At 40.8% G+C, this 20,431-nt stretch overlaps 1 protein-coding gene across 1 annotated transcript in view; it reads left to right on the top strand.

The window, feature by feature from the left end:
- The window catches only part of LOC109719237 (auxin-binding protein 4), a 33,363-nt gene extending 16,500 nt beyond the window's left edge, over positions 1-16,863 (top strand). The window contains exon 5 of the mRNA XM_020245787.1: positions 16,518-16,863. Coding sequence (XP_020101376.1) covers positions 16,518-16,620 — 103 coding nt within the window. The 3' untranslated portion in view covers positions 16,621-16,863. The remainder of the gene's footprint in view (positions 1-16,517) is intronic.

Raw genomic sequence — 20,431 nt, forward strand, 5'->3', positions numbered from 1 at the left:
GAGCTTCTTCGATGTCCTAGCTCGGGAACATCACTTTATCCAATTTCTTCTAGACTTGCAAGTGTAGGGAATAAGCAACAACTAGCTCTTATTGCATCTAGATTTAGTGGAGATGTCTGGCATAGACGGTTAGGTCATCCTAGTCTTCCTGTTCTTTCTACATTTATTAAAAATAATAAAATTGTTTCTGATTCTGCACTGAAATTATCTGTCTGCAATGCTTGTAATATGGGAAAACATGTTAAACTCTCATTTCATGATTCAGAATCTCAATCTGCTTTTCCTTTTCATATTGTTCATTCTGATGTTTGGCAATCACCTGTGCCCTCGGTTTCTGGATACAAATATTATGTTATTTTTATCGACGATTATTCTAGATTTTCCTGGCTTTATCTTTTAAAATTTAAACATGAAGTTTTTGACAAATTTTTCGAGTTCAAGAAGATGGTTGAAAATATATTTCATAGCTCAATAAAAATTTTTCAATCTGACAATGGTACGGAATTTGTAAATGACAAGTTTTCTAGTTTTTGCTCACAAAATGGAATTATTCACCGATTTTCTTGTCCTTACACTCCTCAACAAAATGGCCTTGCTGAGAGAAAACATAGGCATTTATCTAACATTGTTAGAAGTCTACTATTCCAAGCTGGCTTGCCTCCTCGTTTTTGGGCTGAGGCCATTCAAACTGCTGTTTTTCTTGTAAATCGACTTCCGTCTCTTACTGTTTTAAATGGGCGGTCACCATATGACATTCTCCATGGTTGTGCTTCTCCTGACTTGCAACTTATCAGAGTCTTTGGATGTTTGTGTTATCCCGATGTTCAGGACATTGCAGATCACAAGCTCTCTCCCCGATCACTTCCTTGTATTTTCTTGGGTCTTTCTGACAAACATAAGGGCTTTCGCTGCCTCTATCCGAGCACTGGTAAAGTTTTTATTTCTCGCCATGTTACTTTTGTTGAAACTGTTTTTCCTTACTCTTGTCTGTCCAAATTTTCTTCCTCATCTTCCCCCACTACCTCAAATTTTCAAATGTTTCAACATTTTCTTTCTAATCCTCCCTTATTGGGCGAAAGTCCTTCCTCTCTTGATGCCATCTCTGGTTTTTCCTTCACACGCCTTTCTCCGGATGTTAGTTCAAATGCATCTGTTTCACCATCTGAGACTGTATCGACTTTTCCTTCCACCTTGAATCATGATGCCACACAGGTTAGTGATGAACATGCTGCCACTGTTGCTGGTCCACCTGAACTCCGAGTCTATACCAGACGACACACCCTCCGACCTTCTGCTGCTACAGCTTTACCTTCTCCTGTTGAGTTGACGCCTTCCACATCGGACAGGCCACCTTCACCTCAGCCTGCAGAGCCTTCCTTACCAATCCGGACACACTCTATGCTTACTCGATCTATGGCTAAGAATTTTGCTGGGTCTACCTCCTTCCTAGCTTCTACACATACTACTCTTCCTACTGAGCCTATCACTTTTCATGAAGCTTTTCAGGATGCAGATTGGCGTGCTGCCATGGCTGAAGAATTTGATGCATTACTCACCAATGATACTTGGGAGCTTGTTCCTGCTCCTCCTTCTGTCAATCTTATTGGCTGTAAATGGGTCTACAAAGTCAAACAGAAGGCGGATGGCTCTCTTGAGCGTCTCAAAGCTCGACTAGTGGCTCAGGGTTACAAACAACAACAAGGCATTGATTTTGATGAGACTTTTTCTCCGGTTGTCAAGTCGACCACTATTCGTACTGTTCTTTCAGTCGCTCTCTCCTCTGGATGGTCTCTCCGACAACTTGATGTGAAGAATGCCTTTCTTCATGGCACTCTCTCTGAGGAGGTTTATATGAAACAACCACCTGGCTTTGTGCATCCTTCGCTTCCTAGTCACGTTTGCCGCCTACGTAAAGCGATATATGGTCTCAAACAAGCTCCTCGGGCTTGGTTTCAGCGTTTCACTTCTTTTCTTTCTGAGATTGGTTTTGTTGGCAGCACTGCTGATCCCTCAATGTTTGTTTGTCATTCTTCCTCTGGCACTCTTGTTCTCCTCTTGTATGTTGATGATATTATTGTCACCGGCAGTTCCTCATCTCTTCTCGATGCTCTTATCGTTACTTTACAACGCGAATTTGCCATGAAGGATCTCGGACCGCTGCATTATTTTTTGGGTATTGAGGTTCATCGCTCTCCATCTGGTCTTCATCTATCTCAACAAAAATATGCGCATCAATTGCTTCAGCGACATGGTTTTCTTGACAGTAAGCCCGTTTCTACTCCTCTTTCGCCAACATCTCGTCTCTCTTCCCATGAAGGGCATCTTCTTGAGGATCCATACACTTATCGTCAGATCGTTGGTGCTCTCCAGTATCTCACTTTCACCAGACCGGACATTTCATATGCCGTCAACTCTGTTGCCCAGTATCTTCATGCACCTCGTGAACCACACATGCAAGCGGTCAAACGTATTCTGCGTTATATTCGGGGGACGCTGACTTATGGCCTTCCTATCTCTCGCTGTGACAATCCTTCTCTTGTGGCCTTCGCTGATGCTGATTGGGCTGGTTGCCCCGATACACGTCGCTCTACTTCTGGATATTGCATTTTTCTTGGGCCAAATCTTATCTCCTGGTCCGCTAAGAAACAACCCACCATTTCTCGTTCTAGTTCTGAAGCAGAGTATCGTGCTGTAGCCTACACACTTGCTGAGACAGTCTGGATTCGTCGTCTCCTTCGTGACCTTCGTGTTTTCTTATGGCGCTCTATCAGTATTTATTGCGATAATCTCAGCACCACCTACCTTGCGGCCAATCCTGTTCTCCATGCTCGCACGAAGCACATTGAACTTGATCATCAATTTTTGCGGGAAAAAGTTCAGTCTGGTGATTTGGCCTTAATTCATATCCCTTCTGACAAGCAACTTGCCGACATTTTCACCAAGCCCCTGTCATCCTCTCGGTTTTCGATATTGCGGCTCAATCTTCGCATCCGACCACCGGATGCTTAGCTTGCGGGGGGATGTTACGATATATTTTATCTATATTAGGATGTTACGATATATTAGGATATTGTGTTTTATTGCCTTATATAGAGTAGTATCATCGCCTTCTATAGAGTAGGATTATATAGTATGTAATCCTAGTTATACTCTTACTATAGTAGTCATTGTTACTATAGTAAGACAATCTCTTGTACTATATATATTCATTAATACAACTCAAGAGGGTATGCACTTTAGCCCTTCTTTCACCTAGAAGCCAACCATGCCGACACATGTATTTTTCCTAGGTCATAAATTTGTATTTGACTTTAAAATTTTATGAATAAATTTGGGTTCTTATTTTATTCATGTTGTGTATGTGTCTATAAATCGTCCAAGGAATTACTAAGATGATGACATATATTCTCAAGAGTTGAGAATTTGAGACATGTGTCATTGATGGTTAATTCCTAAATGCTCCCAATCGATGGATCATCACGGGGACGGTGATTGATCCGGTGAGATTGGTGCATAGGCCGCTTCCTTTTTTGGGTAGACGAGTCTCGAGTCGACAATGTGGGGACACTGAAGCGAATATGCAGGTGGTTGTTAGAGAACAAGGGTACCGAGCGTGACCAACGTGAGAAGTCACTTGGATGTCTACTTACTCGTTAGTGACTTACTCAATGTTGCAGTAGTGTGACTGGTTGGTCCTTTGACCTGCGGTGCCTCAGCTATTCACAATGAGGTTATTGTAGTTTGACTGTACATACACTTGGTCCCTAGCCATTCGGGTCCTTGCGGTGCATGTTAGCTGCAGTAGGTTCATTGTAGGAATAGGGTGTGCACTTATATGGAATTTATTTACCTTGGTAGATAGGGGCGTTAGTCCTATGTGATTTATGAGATCGAGTTTAGAAGACCTTGGCCAGGGCAGAGTTAATAGCGGAAAGGGGTTTCCGATATTAGAAGCTCGAGTCGAATAAATTTGACATATGACAGACGATGGGGTTTGACGAGTTATTCCATAACTTCTGTCTAGTCGGGACTCATGATAGAAAGACTGTATCACACGGTAACTGCACCAAGAGGTTCAGTATTCCATTCTACTGGAATGCCACTACATGCTGCTAGGCGACACTGGTTGATAGTGAGACTCATGAGAATTATCTATATGATTGATAATTCTCATTGGGCTGAGTTGGAATTGTTCCGATCCACTGAAAGGAGTTTCAATGATATTGTTGATAGTGATCAAAATATATTTCACTACCAGATAGAATAGAACCTATAGGGTCACACACATAAGAGGTTGTGACTGATCGGATAGCTAGATCACGATTTTTGAATCGTCGGAGGACCTAATTGTCAATATTTTGATAATTGGACTAATTTGTAATTGTTACAAATTAGTGGTCTTTAAGTGTAAATGTTACAAGAGAGGACTTACTAATAATTAGTAAATTATGAGATGACTTATGTGCAAATGGTGCATTATTAATTTGATATGATCAATTAAGATAAAGTTCAAGTAGAATCAAATTAGAATTTGATCGATCTAACCAATTAAAGAAAGAATAAATTTAAATCTAGATTTGTACTTATCCTTAATGGTTATTATATTATTAAAAAGAGGATTATATCCCTCTATATAATATACGGGAGTTTTCAGAAAACCCTAGCCATCATCTCTCTTCTCCTCTCTCTTCCATCTTTTAGCAAGAAGAACGTCCTTTGCAAGGGAGCTAGCACCCCGATGAGGACATCGATCAAATCACCATCCTTGTGTGGATACATATAGAGGCCGGGCGCGTGTGCGGCTTCAAGAGAACCTAATTCCACGATTATCAAATTGAGGTGAAGATCTACCTGCGCAAAGGTAAAGATTGGTTCTTGCTTTTCTCCCTTAATCTTAAAGAACATGAGGGATCCTAATTGCGTGGTTTTGAGATCAGATTTGAAGAGTTTTCAAAATCAAATTTGTTTGATTTTATTTCCGCTGTGTTTTAACCGTACGCAATTTTCTAATAGCATTTTGCCACTTAGGAATCTTGATAAACTGTTTGTTTGTGGGAGGTTCTTGAAAATTATAAGGTAGCAAGAAAGGTCTGGTATTCTGGAGAGAAGGAATGAGAACACCAAAAAATTACTTGGGATGCTCAAAAGAGATCGACTAGTTTCAATAATATGGTGGCACTTGCGCTCTGCAACTTTGTTGGTGTGCATAAGGGCATGAAAGCTGTGATAAGGTCCCATTGTTTGAGAGAGTATCTAGAAATTCTTTTGACATTACTCAGCACCAGCACCTGATTGAAATTTCTTGATAGTGGCATTGAATTGTGTTCTAGTCATAGTTGAAAATCTTGATAAATTTTAGGGAGTTTAGAATGGTGATGCATAAAGTATACCCATGTACAACGAGAAAAATCATCTACAAATATTGCATAATATCTATTGCCAATATGTGTGGGAATTGGAGTTGGTCTCCGAACATCAGAATGACTTAAATCAAAGGCATTATTTGAAATAGATTTACTTGAGAAAAAAAGGTTTAGTTTGCGTAGCTAATTGACAATCTATGCAAGATAAAAATTTAGAATCACTAATATGTCCTAAAGCACTATTATGAATAAGTAAAGAAAGACGATCTTTACCTATGTGACCTAAGCAACGATGCCAAAGATTTGTTATTGAGGAAGAAGCAGTAATTGTAGTAGATGTAGAATTGATGGTATATGGAGAGGATCCATGTACTAAAATCCATGATGCGTATGGCCCCGACCAATTAGTCTCCTGGTATGATGATCTTGTATAGAACACGAAGTAGAATCAAAAGAGACAAGGCAATTATGGTCAGTTAACTGACTAACGGAGAATAATTTAAAGATAGTTTTGGAATATGCAAAACATAAGGTATAGAGAATTGCTTAGTCAGATCAGAAATAGTAGTTGAGTTTCTATGACCCACTGCAGGTAAAGATGAGCCATCCGCAATCAAGATATTGGGAGTTGAGTTCAAAGGTGTAATAGATGTGAGAAAAGATTTGTTTGGAGTCATATGAAAGGAAGCTCCAGGAGTCTTATATCTATGAGTTATTAGGCATACTTGAGTGTCTGTGAGTGGAAGCAAAGCTATCAGTAGCAGACGAGACATTGCCATGATTTTGTTGGGCTAATCCATTATTTTGAAACACTTGCATTTATTGAGGCAGACATATAATAAATGAGTCGGAAGGAGCGCCAGAACTCATATTTCCAGCTGATGACATAACATTGTTCGATGCACCTTGATTTGGGCTGATTGAAGTAGCAGCAACTTGAGGTCCTTTATGTCGAAAAGATTCTTCCTTTTTTTTTACGGCATTTCTTGATAGTATACCCCAATAATGACAATGGAGACATTGTATTCAACGCTTGTCCTTTTTGGATGTGGAATTGCCAGCCTTACTTGGCATGCTTTGAGGAGATGTGGAAGTATGAGATAGCTGGCTATTTGCCACAAGAATACCAGGTTCAAGAGGTTTTGTGGAGCTCAAAACCCTCAAATGAGTTTCTTCGGCAATTAATTCAGCTAAGGCAGCATAAGATTCAAGAGTAGGAAGAGGTGAACGATGTAATAATTACCCTCACAATGATTCGAACTCAGGTCGAAGTCGCATAAGAAAATGAAATATATGTTGTTGAGCATGTATGCTTTTTAATTTTAGAGAACATTCACAAGTAGAATAGGTTGTGCACAAGGGCTCCTCCATTATAGCAATATGGCACCAGTGACTTTTCATAAAAGTATAGAATTCTTGAATTGAGCGCTCATCTTGATAGGCTAGGAAAATAAAAGTATAGAATTCTTGAATTGAGCGCTCATCTTCATAGGCTAGGAAAAGTTCTTGATATTCATCATAAGATTGTACTGGCTTGATTGCTAGTAGAGCACTTTGCAATGAACCCATATTGCATGCACAGTTGTCAAGCTTACCACCTGCATATGAATATCAATATCAACGGATAAGGAAATAATACCACGAGCACGAAGATCAGCAATAATCCAATCAACAATATTCTTCTCGGGTTGTGGGAGGCTTGGTTCCATCGATATGACTGGGGAGATCGAGGGCGTCAAATAGCAACTTTATCAAAATAGACCATTCTTTATAATTAACTCCTGACAACTTGATATCAAGTTGTGCTAGAGCAGGAATTGATGAGCCCATAGTGGTTGAAGTAGAAGAACTCGCAGCCGATGACGTCGTCATAGGTTATAGATGTGCTATAGATCAACACCTCAACGTGGAGTAATAAAGCTAATAGAGCTGCGTGGACCTTAAGGACAATTAAGGAAGTTTCCTTAATTAGTGGACAAAGCTACAGCCAAGTAGTACTTATCGTCAACAGCTAGAATGTGTCATGGAGAGGCCACATAGTAGAGAAGGCCAAGATGACACTAGGGTTAGATAGAGAAGTCGGAGAGACAGGATGAGGCGAAGGGGAATCCAAGGTAGGGTTGACAGAGGCGGGGGGGTGGGGAATCTAAAGAAGCGGGTCGGGCTGTTGGTAGACGGGTTCGCAGGCTACCAATTCATGCCGTCCATCTAAACCCGTTACCAACTTCCTGTGTTGGATGGACCGAAGCGACAGAAGGCCCACTCTTGAAGGAGTCAAGCTGGAGCATCGTAGATCTAATCCATACCAGAATACAATCTGAGAAGACCCACCTACAGTATATTTATCAAATACCCAGCCATTGTAATTCTCACATATTGGTCCTTAAGGTAGTTGAAGTATAAATAGCTAACTCATACCTGTAATACTTAAGTAAGAAAATAAAATTCCATTTCTACTTTAATTCTCCTTTTCTCTTCTTCTTCTTCTTCCTCTACTCTTTTCTATTCTCTTCCCTCTCCTCAATTCTTTCAGCATTCGGTTACCCCAGCAGGTTCGAATTAAGACTAGATTCCTATCATCTCCTTCTTCATCACCTCTTGGCATTGGATGCTTCATTGGAGTGGGAAACAGGATTAGGTAATGGAATTCCATAATCCCCAATAGCCATCCGACATTGAATTAGTGGCTGCTAAAGGGTCAGGTCTATTACAAATTGGTATCAGAGCAGTTAGATCCTAGGGAATGGTGTCGTGATGTCGCGATTGATTCCAATTTTCAGAAATTGTCTAGTCAAATAGCGATGAAGCTACTCGCGTTGAGAGAACCAGCCTCGGTTGGATCTCGACAAGTGGGCCACAGCGAGAACCATCCTGGTTCTGGAAGTCGCAAGTTCTAGGAGGATAAGCTCCTGTCCATTTGGTTGAGTTCCCACCCGGTGCCTGCAACACATTAAGCAGGTGGATCGCAATTTAGAGCACAACAAGATTCGGTCAGCAAGAGGCAATCAATTCAAGTTTATCAGTAAAACCATGCCAAAGGGACCCGATTGAAAATGTTGGATGAACATGTCCATGTATTGGAGTAGCAGCTCCAAGAACTAAGTGGGAAATGAGAAGAGATTCGAGGCGATAAGTGGACGTATAGACTCCATGCGCACCGAAGGGTAAGCACATTATGATGCATTATACAAGGAAACGGCCAATACCTTGAAGAAGCTGGAGCAAATTATGGACCTCTTGATGAACAATTCCCAATCAACACTTACCAAGGGAACGTCATCATCCATCAGCCACGAGAAGAGAGGTATACTCCCAACTCCACCAATTCATCACTCAAGAGAAGATAATAGTGCATACACCATGCCACAGAACAAATTCTCAAATACCCTTGCCAAAATTGGATTTTCCAACATTCATGGGGGGAAACCCTAGGAATTAGGTTAGGAGATGTGAGAAATACTTCGAAATTTATAGCACAGAGGAGCAACAAAAGTCAGAACTGGTAGCATTGCATTTAGAAGGTAAGCTGACATCTTTGCGGAAAATGAGATTGTCAGCTGGAATTCTTTTTCCCAGGAAGTGTGTAAATGGTTTGATGGTAAAGGGCTTGATGTGGTGTAAGAGTTCAACAAGCTGGTGTAGAGTGGGACAGTAGAGGAATACCAAGAGCAATTTGAAGATCTACGAGCTAGACTGCTGACCATCAGGTCGCAATTCACTCATGAGTACTTTCTTTCTAGTTTCATGAGTGGGCTAAAGAAAGAAATCAGATCGGCGGTCAAGATGATGCAACCAAGGACCTTGGCGCAGGCCTATGCGCAAGCTAAATTACAAGAGCAAACGATAACTGCCATGATGAAGAGAAGCAAACAGATATTCCGATCACAAGGGGGCACCAACTTTCAAGGCAGTTATAGGGGAGTTGGCTCAGCAACATCAGGAAGGGGTCTTGACGCCACCAGGAGTCAATTCAAGCTCACTGTAGAGAAGACATTCCCTAATTGACAGTTATTTGAACATAGAATAGCTACAGGGCTTTGCTTTAAATATGAGGACAAGTACAGTCTAGGGCATCTCTGTAAGCAGCAGATAGTTAACATCATATATGTATCCTTGGAAATGACTGAGGTCTTTGATGAAACAAATTTACAAGAGATGGAAGAAGAAGAATGAATGAAAAATGAGGAAAAAGAGGAAACCGGATTGTCTGTACATCCTTTGAGTGCAGAGAACACTCAAGACACCATGAAGATTCAGGGAGGGTTTAAGGACAAGACGCTGTCCATATTTGTAGATATGAGAAGCACCTACAGTTTTATAGACATTGGGGTGGCAAAGAAAACTAAGGCAAACATTTCGACCACAACCCCATTGCTAGTGATGGTGGTGAATGGACAGAAGGTATTAAGTAAATTAAAGTGCACAAACTACACAGGAAATGCAAGGAGAGACGTATATTGCTGATTTGCGCATTATAAGGATTGAAGGCTCCAGCATGATCCTTGGTATTGACTGGTTGAAGGCTCACGGTCCTGTTACATTTGACTATGAGAGTAACGCAGTCACCATCACCAAGGGAGATAAGAAGATTCACCTCAAGGGAATGACAGATAAGGCAAAATTAAGGAATATCACGGCCAAGCAGCTGCAAAAGGAACTTGATGAGGGAAGCTGTTGTGCTGTAGCTCAATGGATTCCGCCATAAGAGGGCAAGGAGGGAAGCATTCCCACACTCGTGCAAGGGGTGTTAAAGAAATATGCTGATATCTTCCAGGAACCAAAGGAATTACCACTAACAAGAGCTCAAGACTAGTGAATACCTCTATTGTTCAGCTCACGGCCCGTTAATGTTCGGCCATATAGATATACCTATGAACAGAAGAACGAGATGAAATGACTAATCAGAGAGATGTTGGAGATAGGGGTCATCCAGCCCAATCGCAGTCCTTACGCCTCGCCGGTGCTCTTAGTGAAGAAGAAAGACAAAAGTCGGCGGATTTGCGTCGACTATTGTCAACTTAATAAGCTCACAGTCAAAGACATATTCTATTCCAATCATTGACAACCTATTGGACAAATTAGGGGGAGCCAAATACTTCTCCAAGATTGATCTGAGGTCCGGGTATCACCAAATCCGGATGTATCCTAGCAACATACTTAAGACGACATTTAGAACTCATGTAGGGCACTACGAATTCCAAGTCATGCCATTCGGGCTTACTAACGCGTAGGCTACCTTTCAAGCTCTCGTGAATGAGGTATTTGCTCGATTACTCAGAAAGTATGTCTTAGTATTTTTTGATGATATCTTAGTGTACAGTAGAACACTCAAGGAGCATGTTGAGCACTTAGAGAAGGTGCTAGGAATACTACAAGCCAACAGACTCTATGCTAAGAGAACCAAGTGTTTCTTCGGGTAAAGGCAGGTGGACTATTTGGGGTATGTTATCACAAAATGAGGGGTCGCTATAGATTTGAGCAAGATCGAGTGTCTATTGCAGTGGCCAGTTCCCAAGACAGTTAGAGGGGTAAAGGGATTCCTCAGGCTCGCGGGGTACTATCGAAAGTTCATAAAAGGGTATGGAGCGATTAGCAAACCCCTCACAGAGTTATTAAAGAAGAATAATTTTCATTGGACTGAAGAAGCATACAAGTCTTTTGAGTGGTTAAAGAAAGCCAAGACTGAAGCACTGGTGCTGGCAATGCCAGATTATTCTAAGCCATTTGAGATTAAGGCTGATGCGTGTGATCAGGGGATAGGGGCAGTACTTACTTAAGAAAGGAAACTAGTTGCGTATATGAGTAAGACAATCGGCCAAAAGAATCGTGGATTATCAACCTACGAAGGAGTTCCTCGCGATATTGATGGCAGTATCCAAATGGAGGCATTATCTCAGCCCAAAACCCTTTATCATCAAAACCGACCACGAAAGTTTAAAATATTTGTTGGAGCAAAAGATTACCACACAATTCAACAAAAGGGGATGCTTAAACTCATGGGGATGGACTACGTCATTCACTACAGAAATGGTAAGGAAAACAAAGCTGCCGACGCATTATCGAGGAGAGGAATTGAGGATGGAGCAATTTTGGCTTTTTCTGGAGCAGTTCCAGAGTCGGTGATAGAGGTGACTAAGAGCTATCAAGCAGACGAGGAATGCAAGAAACTCATCAACAATCTCATTCTGGAACCCACAGGTAAGGAACCCTATACTTATAATCAGGAACTAATCAAATATAAGGACCGTTTCTACATTGGATTTAGGGGAACCTAAGAAAGAAAGTATTGGATCGGATGCATGATTTCTCACTGGGGGGCAATTCTGGACAACAACATACTTACAGAATAGTGAAACAAAAGTTTTATTGGCCTGGTGTAAAATCAAATGTAAAGGAAATAGTGAGAAATTGTGCAGTATATATCCAAAATAAAGTGGATAACACAACCTACGCTGGATTACGACAACCCCTGCCGATTCCCACACAACTCTGGAGAGAGATAAGCATGGATTTCATAGAAGGGTTACCCAAATCGGAAGGTAAAGATTTGATCTTGGTGGTGATTGGTAGTTTCTCGAAGTATGGCCACTTCATTGCACTAATTCACCCTTATACTGCCAAAAAGATGGCTTGTGCCTCTTTCGACACAATCTATAGGCTGCATGGCTATCGGAGATTATAGTATCAGATCGATACGGTATTTACAAGTCAAATGTGGAGAAACTCTTCGAGATACTGGGAACAAAGCTACACATGAGTTCTGCTTATCACCTACAATCTGTTGGGCAGACAGAGTGACTCAATCGATACTTGGAGACGTACCTGAGATGTTTATGCTTCCAACATCCCCATAAACCAACATCCCCATAAATGGCATTGGGGGCTGACACATGCGGAGGGGTGGTATAATACTAACTACCACACCTCTGGGCACAACACAATACCAAGCCCTCTATGGCTAATCGCCTTCTAATCACCTAGTAGCCAATCTGAGACTAGACACTGCAGAAACACTTTAGGACTAGGGTAAAGAGAGGGAAAGAGTAGCCAGAGACTTGCGGGATCAACTACAAAAGGCCCAGAACATGATGAAATAGTTCGCATACAAAACGCCGAGTTAACCGCGAGTTCAAAGTTGGCAACTTGGTTTACCTCAAATTACAACCTTACTGACAGCTGACCGTCGTTGTGAGAAAGAATGTGAAGCTCACGTTGCAATATTATGGACTATTCGAGGTAGTGGAGAAGATTGGATCTGTAGCCTACTGCCTGCGGCATCCTGAGGGATTGAAGATCCACCCGGTCTTCCATGTGTCCTTTCTTAAATGAAGCCCTGTTGCAGAAAGTTTCGTTTCCCTTTCTGTACTCGTCACCAGCGATAGCGGACAACTCTTGGCGGAGTCGGAGCAGATCTTGGATTGGCTGATGGTTCAACGAGGCATCGGGCAGTTACTCTAAGTTCTGGTAAAATGGAGTAATTTGCCAGAGGAATCTATGACTTGGGAGGATTATTATTTCCTTGAGTCGCAATTCCCAGCGTTTGATCCTTAAGGACAAGGATAATTTTTAAGGGGAAGGGATTATCATGGAGAGGCCATAGTAGAGGAGGCCAAGATGACACTAGGGTTAGATAGAGATGTTGGATAGACAGGATGAGGTGAAGGGGAATCCAAGGTGGGGTTGACAAAGGAGGCGGGGAATCTAAAGAAGTGGGTCGGGTTGTTGGGAGATGTGTTCGGAGGCTACCAATTCAGACCGTCCATCATAACCTGCTGCCAACTTCTTGTGTGGGATGGACTAAAGCGGCAAAAGGCCCACTCTTGAAGGAATCAAGCTGGCGCATCGTAGATCCAGTCCAACCATAAGGCCCACTTGCAATATATTCTTTTATAGTAAATACCCAGCCATTGTAGTTCTCACATATTGGTCCTTAAGGTAGTGAAGTATAAATAGCTAACTCATACCTGTAATACTTAAGCAAGAAGATAATAAAATCCTAATTCTCCCTTAATTCTCCTCTTCTCTCTTCTCCTTCTTCTTCCTCTACTTCTTTCTATTCTTTTCCCTCTCATCGCTTAGCATCTGGTTACCCCAGCGGGTTGGCATCAAGATTGGATTCCCATCATCTCCTTCTCCATCATCCATCGTCAGTGGAGGCTTAATCAGAGTGGGAAACAGGATCAGGTAATGGAATTCCATCATCCCCAATAGCCACCTGACATTGAATTAGTGGTTGCTAAAGGGTCAGGTCTATTACAGAATGCAATGAGATAACATAGGATGATGGCGGCAACCAAAGGATGTTAGACGGCGTTACAACAAAGTACTTGAGCAGAGGACCAGCTCTATCTTGTAGTCAATTAGTATATTAGCGACTATAATGATAACAATAAAGAACCTTGATTATGTCTCTGATACCGTGTAATTATACGTGGAGAAAAGTGTTTTTTTCTAATCTTATTCCATCAACAATGAATCCCTTTATATAGGGAATTACACAATTGGAGAAAAGGAAACAAAAAACGTAAATTAAGATACAATTATATATAGAGACTTGTATATCTAGAATCTCTTGTACAAATTAGTACATCCAACTATTTAAGGTAAGGGGGCGTTTGGATTGATGTATTTGTAGATTCAACGTAAGTCAAGTGTAGTGGTGTTTGAGTTTCCCTGAAGTGTGATTATTTTTTTGTTGTTTGTTTTGACGTAACTCGTACCGCCTGAAAGTTAAATTCAATCACTTCTGTTGTTTGTTTTGATGTAATTTGGTGCTCGTAAAATTAGTTTTTTGAGTTCCGTTGTTTGTTTTGATGGAAGTAAGTGGATCTCATTATCTCCTAAATATAGTAGTAAATTTACTACTATAAAATTTAATCTATTATATAATTAATTTTTTTATTATTATTTAAAGATAATCCTAATTTATTATAAATAAGGTAATTCTAACCCATTATAAAGGAAGTAGAGTTTAGGTTTTACTGTTTAATAAATTTTTTAGAGGAGGTTAAGTGTAGTGAAAGTCGAGTTCGGCACTTTAGAGGAGGAAGTCGAGAATAGGTGAAGTGGAGCTCTAACGTAACTTGAGTTACATTATATTTTTCACTTACATTAAAACAAATAACGGAAGTGATGGAACTTGAGTTCCATCACTCCACTTACACCAAAACAAACGGGCCCTAAGTGTTGAGGAAGCATCAAGTAGAATTGGCAGTATATGATTTGATCATAAATTGATTTATTTCCTTAGCAGATACGACTTGTAACGTGCTCTTTTGTTTGCCTAGCCTATAAATACCCATCTACAGGGTTTTGAATGAGAGAGAGAGAGATGTCTAGCACTATTTTGTCATCTTCAACCTGAAGATCTTGCCTGGATCTTGTCTTTACTTTTGTTTCGATTGGATCTATCTTGATGGAACCTCATCCACATTGGATTGGTTTGATCTCCTATGGTTTTTCCTCGTCTTCTCATATCGATCTTAAGGAAAGGGAGACTAATCACTGCATGTACTACTACTCTTTGATCATGCTGATGGATTGAGTCCAGGGGACTCCAGGATTTGAGCACTTAGCTAGTGGATTTGTTTTTAGTGATTTATTAAAGAATAGGAAATAACTATTGTTCTCCAAAAGCTTGAGCTACCAGATAACGGTATATATATATATATATATATATATATATATATATATATATATATATTCAATACTTTCCATCACGTTTGAGTTCAATACTTTTTGATAGGCCCAAGACGTGGACATAAATTAAATAAGAGAAAACTTAGTAACTCTAGGAGTCTAGTGGAACTCGAACTCAGGATCTCCTGTTTTAATACCATGTTAAAGAGTATGAAACAACTGTTGTTCTCCAAAACTTTAAGCTACCAAAGAATGGTGTTTTTAATATTTATATTCAACATGATTTAAGGCTATATTTTGTGAATTTGGACAAGACCTTTATGGATATAGATGTAAAGGCTAAAGGTTTCTAGTGACCGAGGATATGTTGAGGAGAGAACCAAACCCCGCGTATTGGTTGGAGCACAAGCTCCACATCAAGCATTGTAGGATGTGTGAGTATAGGTGTACAAGAGGCGGGATAACCAGTGCTGCTATTTTTATTTCATAGTGGATTGTTGCCCCATGTCTAGTTCATGTTGTTCTTCTCAGAGATTGGGGCTCCGACGTTCTGAGCCTGCTGATTTAATTTCCTGCATGAAGGTGTAAATTACTTTTGGCTTGCTGTTAATTAGCTAAAGTTAGTTTGAATCCAAAGACCACATTTTTTACTGCTGTTTATGTATCCAGCATAACTTACATGATTCCACAAACCTATTCGTGGTTTGATTTGGGTTACTGAGCCCTAATTAACCTAATTACCTGTTGGACCTCTATAGTTTCTGTAGCTAGTAAGTTAGCTAAAAATTCTGAATATAGAATTTCAGTCAGCATGGGTATTTGTTTTAGTTAGAATACAAACATAACTAAGATGAATTGTGAGTATAGTTGGCATTTTTATACTGAATGCTTGTAAGGAATGCTTTCTTGTTTCCGAAGCTACGAGCTGTTGTGCTTGGAAAACATAATATGTATACTCTGTGTGGGGGGCGGGTGGGGTGTGTTGGGGCTGCCTGTTGTTAAACTTGACGGGCCCATGCTGTCCCAGGCCTGGCCTGGACTTTTGATTTTTTTATTTTTTGGGTACTCTGGGATATGAAAAGCCCAGACAGGGCCTGGGCCTCCTACCAATAGCTATATGCTTATTTAATCTTGTAAATTATCTCTTCAGAATGTTCACTGGTGCTAGATTAATTAAAAAAGATGGTCTGTTCTCTTTCTCGGATATAAAGTCATTAATAAATTATCCATTAGTCATTAATTCAAGGTAAAACTCAAAACATGCTCATGATGCGCACTATTAATGCTATTGTATTATTATAATTGATTTCGTACTTGGCTGTTCTTAGAGCATCAGATGGTGGACATGACCTTTACTATGGATGATATTATATTTTCAATTGTACCATTTTCTTCGCATCGTGACTTAGAAATAAGTTGTCTGATGCTTTATGCAGGTGTACATTTGACTTTGTTCTAGCATGTCATTTGTATAATGCAGCATAATCAGATTTCCTGATAATTGATTTAATACAGGTTCATATACGATGACTGGAATATGCCCCACACTGCAGCTAAGTTGAAGTTTCCCTACTACTGGGATGAGGAGTGCTTTTCGCAACCTAAGGATGAGCTTTAAGGTGTTCGTTCTTTTGTATTAGATAAAAATATCTAGAGACCCTGTCGACCATAGGCCATTTTAATGGATACCCCTCCACTTTATTTATTTATTTTGGTGGAAACGCTGTCAACTTTTTTTTGTTATTATTTTTTTCGATACGAGTGGTCTTGGTCAAAAACTAAAAGTTCCCCATCAAAATTGATGCCTCTACTATGTTATTGCCAAAAGCCGTTTAATATAATTGTATTGTTGTTGAGTTTAGTAAGTTTTGAATTTAGTTAACTGAAACCACTCAAAGAAAAAGAAATGAAAATTGAGGGGTTTACGACAAATGGCCTATAGTTTGGGATGTCTCATTATGTTTTATCGAAATTGAGGGTTTTTTTTTTTTTTTTTTTTTTTTTTTTTTTTTTTTTCTTTTCAAATGGCCTATAGTTTGGGATGTCTCAGGATGCTTAACCGTTTGTACTATGATGAATAGTCATGAACATTTCTCATGTGATAGTTTGGGGTTCATATAAACAAGACTAAAGAAATTGTAAGGTGGCCCGTTATTTGTGGGCATCGCGAATCATCTCGTTCTGTACATGATTGGAACTGCACTTGCTTTACGGAAATTGAGTGGGTTACAGCTGTTTCTTTTCTTCTTCTTTGTTTTGATAATTCCAATTTATTTTGGCAAGAAGTTAATGTTGTTCTACCATTCTTGTTTTGACACTGAAACATACAAACTAAGAGTTTTTTGTTTTTTTTGTTTTTATAAATAGTACAAAAGGAAAGGTAATCAGGCGGTAATAGCTGCTTCCTGCCCTCAAAGATTTAGGGAGATTGGTTTGTAGGCTAACAACCGTCTCGTCCACCATCGAGAAACGTTTCTTTCTCTTAAAAGTTCTGAACTTGTAATAAAGAGCGGAGAGATGTAATGCTCCAGATTTTTTCTACGCCATGATAGGACTTTTTTCGAAAATAATCCTGTGAAATTTCGTAATTGTCAAAATAACCCTGTGAAACTTTTATTTGTGAAACTAACCCTCCTCTCGCCACCTCAGCCGCCACATCAGCATTTCTCACAAAGACAGTGACTCGTTCACCGTCTTTAGGTCTAACGTCTTGAAGGCGGTGAATGGTTCACCGCCTTCTCGAGGCACCGCCTTCTCGAGGCACCGCCTTCTCAGCAATTCCCTCCGCCTTCTCAGCAATTCCCCGCGTAGCCTAAGGTGCCCCGAGAAGACGGTGACTCGTTTACCGCCTTATGAAGGCGGTGAATCGTTTACCGTCTTATCGAGGCCACCGCCTTCTCAGCAATTCCCCGCGTGGCGCAAGGCCTTCTCAGCAATTCCCCGCATGGCGCTAGGTGCCTACGGAAGACGGTCACTCGTTTACCGCCTTGACAAAGGCGGTGAATAGTTTACCGCCTTATCTAGGCATTCTGATAAGGCGGTTATTCGTTTACCGCCTTATCTATGCCGCCTGAGCAAATCCCAGTCTTTAGTGTAGAACTCCACCCAGCCTAATTTCGCTAAGTCCTCGAGAGGGGGGCTAAAACACTGATAAGACGGTGAGTAGTTCACCGTCTCATCTGGGCTCCACTAAACACGGTTAACACCGTCTTTAGCGCCTGACTCCTAGATAAGACGGTGAACCGTCTACCGTCTTCATGACGCGGTGAACGATTCACCGTCTTATGAAGACGGTGAACCGTTCACCGTCTTCATTAGGTTACCCGACCCCCAGACCGAGCCCGATACCTCTCCCTTCCTTTTCCCGCTCACGCTTTCTCTCTCTATCTCTCTGTCTCTCTCCACGAGCCGCCCCTTGTCGCCGGTACCCGTGCCGAGGTCGCCGCCCCCTGTCGCTGCCGCCCGTGCCAAAGTCGCCGTCCGTGCCAAAGTCGCCGCCCCCTGTCGCAGCCGCCCGTGCCAAGGTCGCCGCCCACGGTCGCCGACGTTGCCGCCGCCGCCCCTGCCGAGGTCGTTGCCCATCCCTCCCTCAGGTGCATACTCTAGTGTAGGTTTAATGTAAATGTATGTGGTTTAGCTGTAAATGGGCTTGATCATAGATGACAATCTCACTTTGAATGGCACAAATGCACAAATGCACATCCCTCTCACAGGTGCATACTCTAGTGTAGGTTTAATGTAAATGTAGTTGGTTTAGCTGTAAATGTACTTTAGTTATGTCTGCCGCGAACGAACCGGCCCCGCCGTAGGTTGTTTCTAGGGCGAGTGGTCATTCATGGTAGAGATGAAATTTATTTATGTTTTATTTTGAAATCAGGATTATAGGTTCATGGCTTCCAACAGACTCAAGAATCTGTTGTTAATTACCCCACACTTTCGGTGTTAAGGGACCCTCGATTAAGAGACCAAATATAAATGCTGATAATAAAAGAGACAAAACAGGCAAATAAAATTTTATTGATATGATTTGCCGTTTACATGGCTTAAGCAGGGGCATACCCCCACTGTACATAAATTGAATCCTAAGTATATGTATTAGGATTCAGTTGGATTTGAGATTGACTAGGTCCTAAGTATATGTGTTAAAACCTAGTCAATATTAGACTCTGTGTATTAGAGTCTAATTGGCTCTAAGTATATGTCTCTACAGGTCCAATTCATGTTCCACCCGTGGTTATATGTCAAGATGGAATGTGACCACGACCTCAAGTATATGTATTGAGGTGGGGTCGAACTAGATCCTAAGTATATGTGTTAAGATCTGTCGATATTAAACTTCATGTATTAGAGTCTAATGACTCTAAGTATTTGTCTTAGAGTCCGATTGTATTCACTTAGTTGTATGTTCTAAGGTGAGATGTGACCAACCTCAAGTATATGTATTGAGGTGGGTCAATTACTCGAAGAGTGGAGAGTGGTTAATTCCGAGTATATGTATCAGGATTAACCGAGTTTCACTCTAGTTATATGTGCTAGAATGAAGGTCTGACTAAGCCCTAAGTTATATACGTGTATTAAGGGATAGTCGGATTTGAACTCTAAGTATATGTATTTAGAGCTCGACTCGGCTGGTAAGGATTTTAATTACGGTATATGTGGCTAGAGCGAAAAGGCTAACTAGACCCTAATATATGGGTTTAGACTATAGCCGAGCACGGTGACTTCACACTCTAGGTATATATGTATGGCAAGACTGACGTAACCCAATAAAGTCATCATGTATAAGAGTTAGTCGGGAATGAACTCTACAGTACTATAGTTAGGAGTTGCGAATAAAATTGATATCCATTTGACTGAATTCTAAGTATATGGCTATAGAACTCTTGTCGATTTGGAGATGTTTCGCCTTAGTGTATTTATTCCCAAGACGATTGACCATCAGCCCCTAACGTAATGTATTAGGGGTAGTCGATATTTAATTTTCTACTCTAGGTTATTAGTGCCAGAGTAAAAAAAGGTTCATGCACGATGAACTTGGATATTCGGACTCATGGGGAGATTTGGTTCATGATTTAGGTTATGGTTCATGATTTGGTGTATGGACTCGGTTCATGAACTTGGATGATGGTTCATGTGATTTGGTGTATGGATCTGGCGTTCATGACTTATGATATGGTTTCATGGGTTTTGGTGTATGGATTTGGTTCATGAACTGTATTATGGTTCATTGGGTTTTGGTGTCATGGCTTTGTTTCATGAATTGCATCATGGTTTCATGGGTTTGGTGTCATGGATTTGGTTCATGAACTTGGATCTATGGTTCATGGATTTAGATGTCATGGATTTGGTTCCATGAACTGGACAAAATGGATATGTCATGGGTTTGGTGTAGTGGATTTGGTTCATGACTGTGGATATGGTTCATGGGT

This window comes from Ananas comosus, linkage group 13 (genome assembly GCF_001540865.1).
Source record: "Ananas comosus cultivar F153 linkage group 13, ASM154086v1, whole genome shotgun sequence".
Lineage (NCBI taxonomy): Eukaryota > Viridiplantae > Streptophyta > Magnoliopsida > Poales > Bromeliaceae > Ananas > Ananas comosus.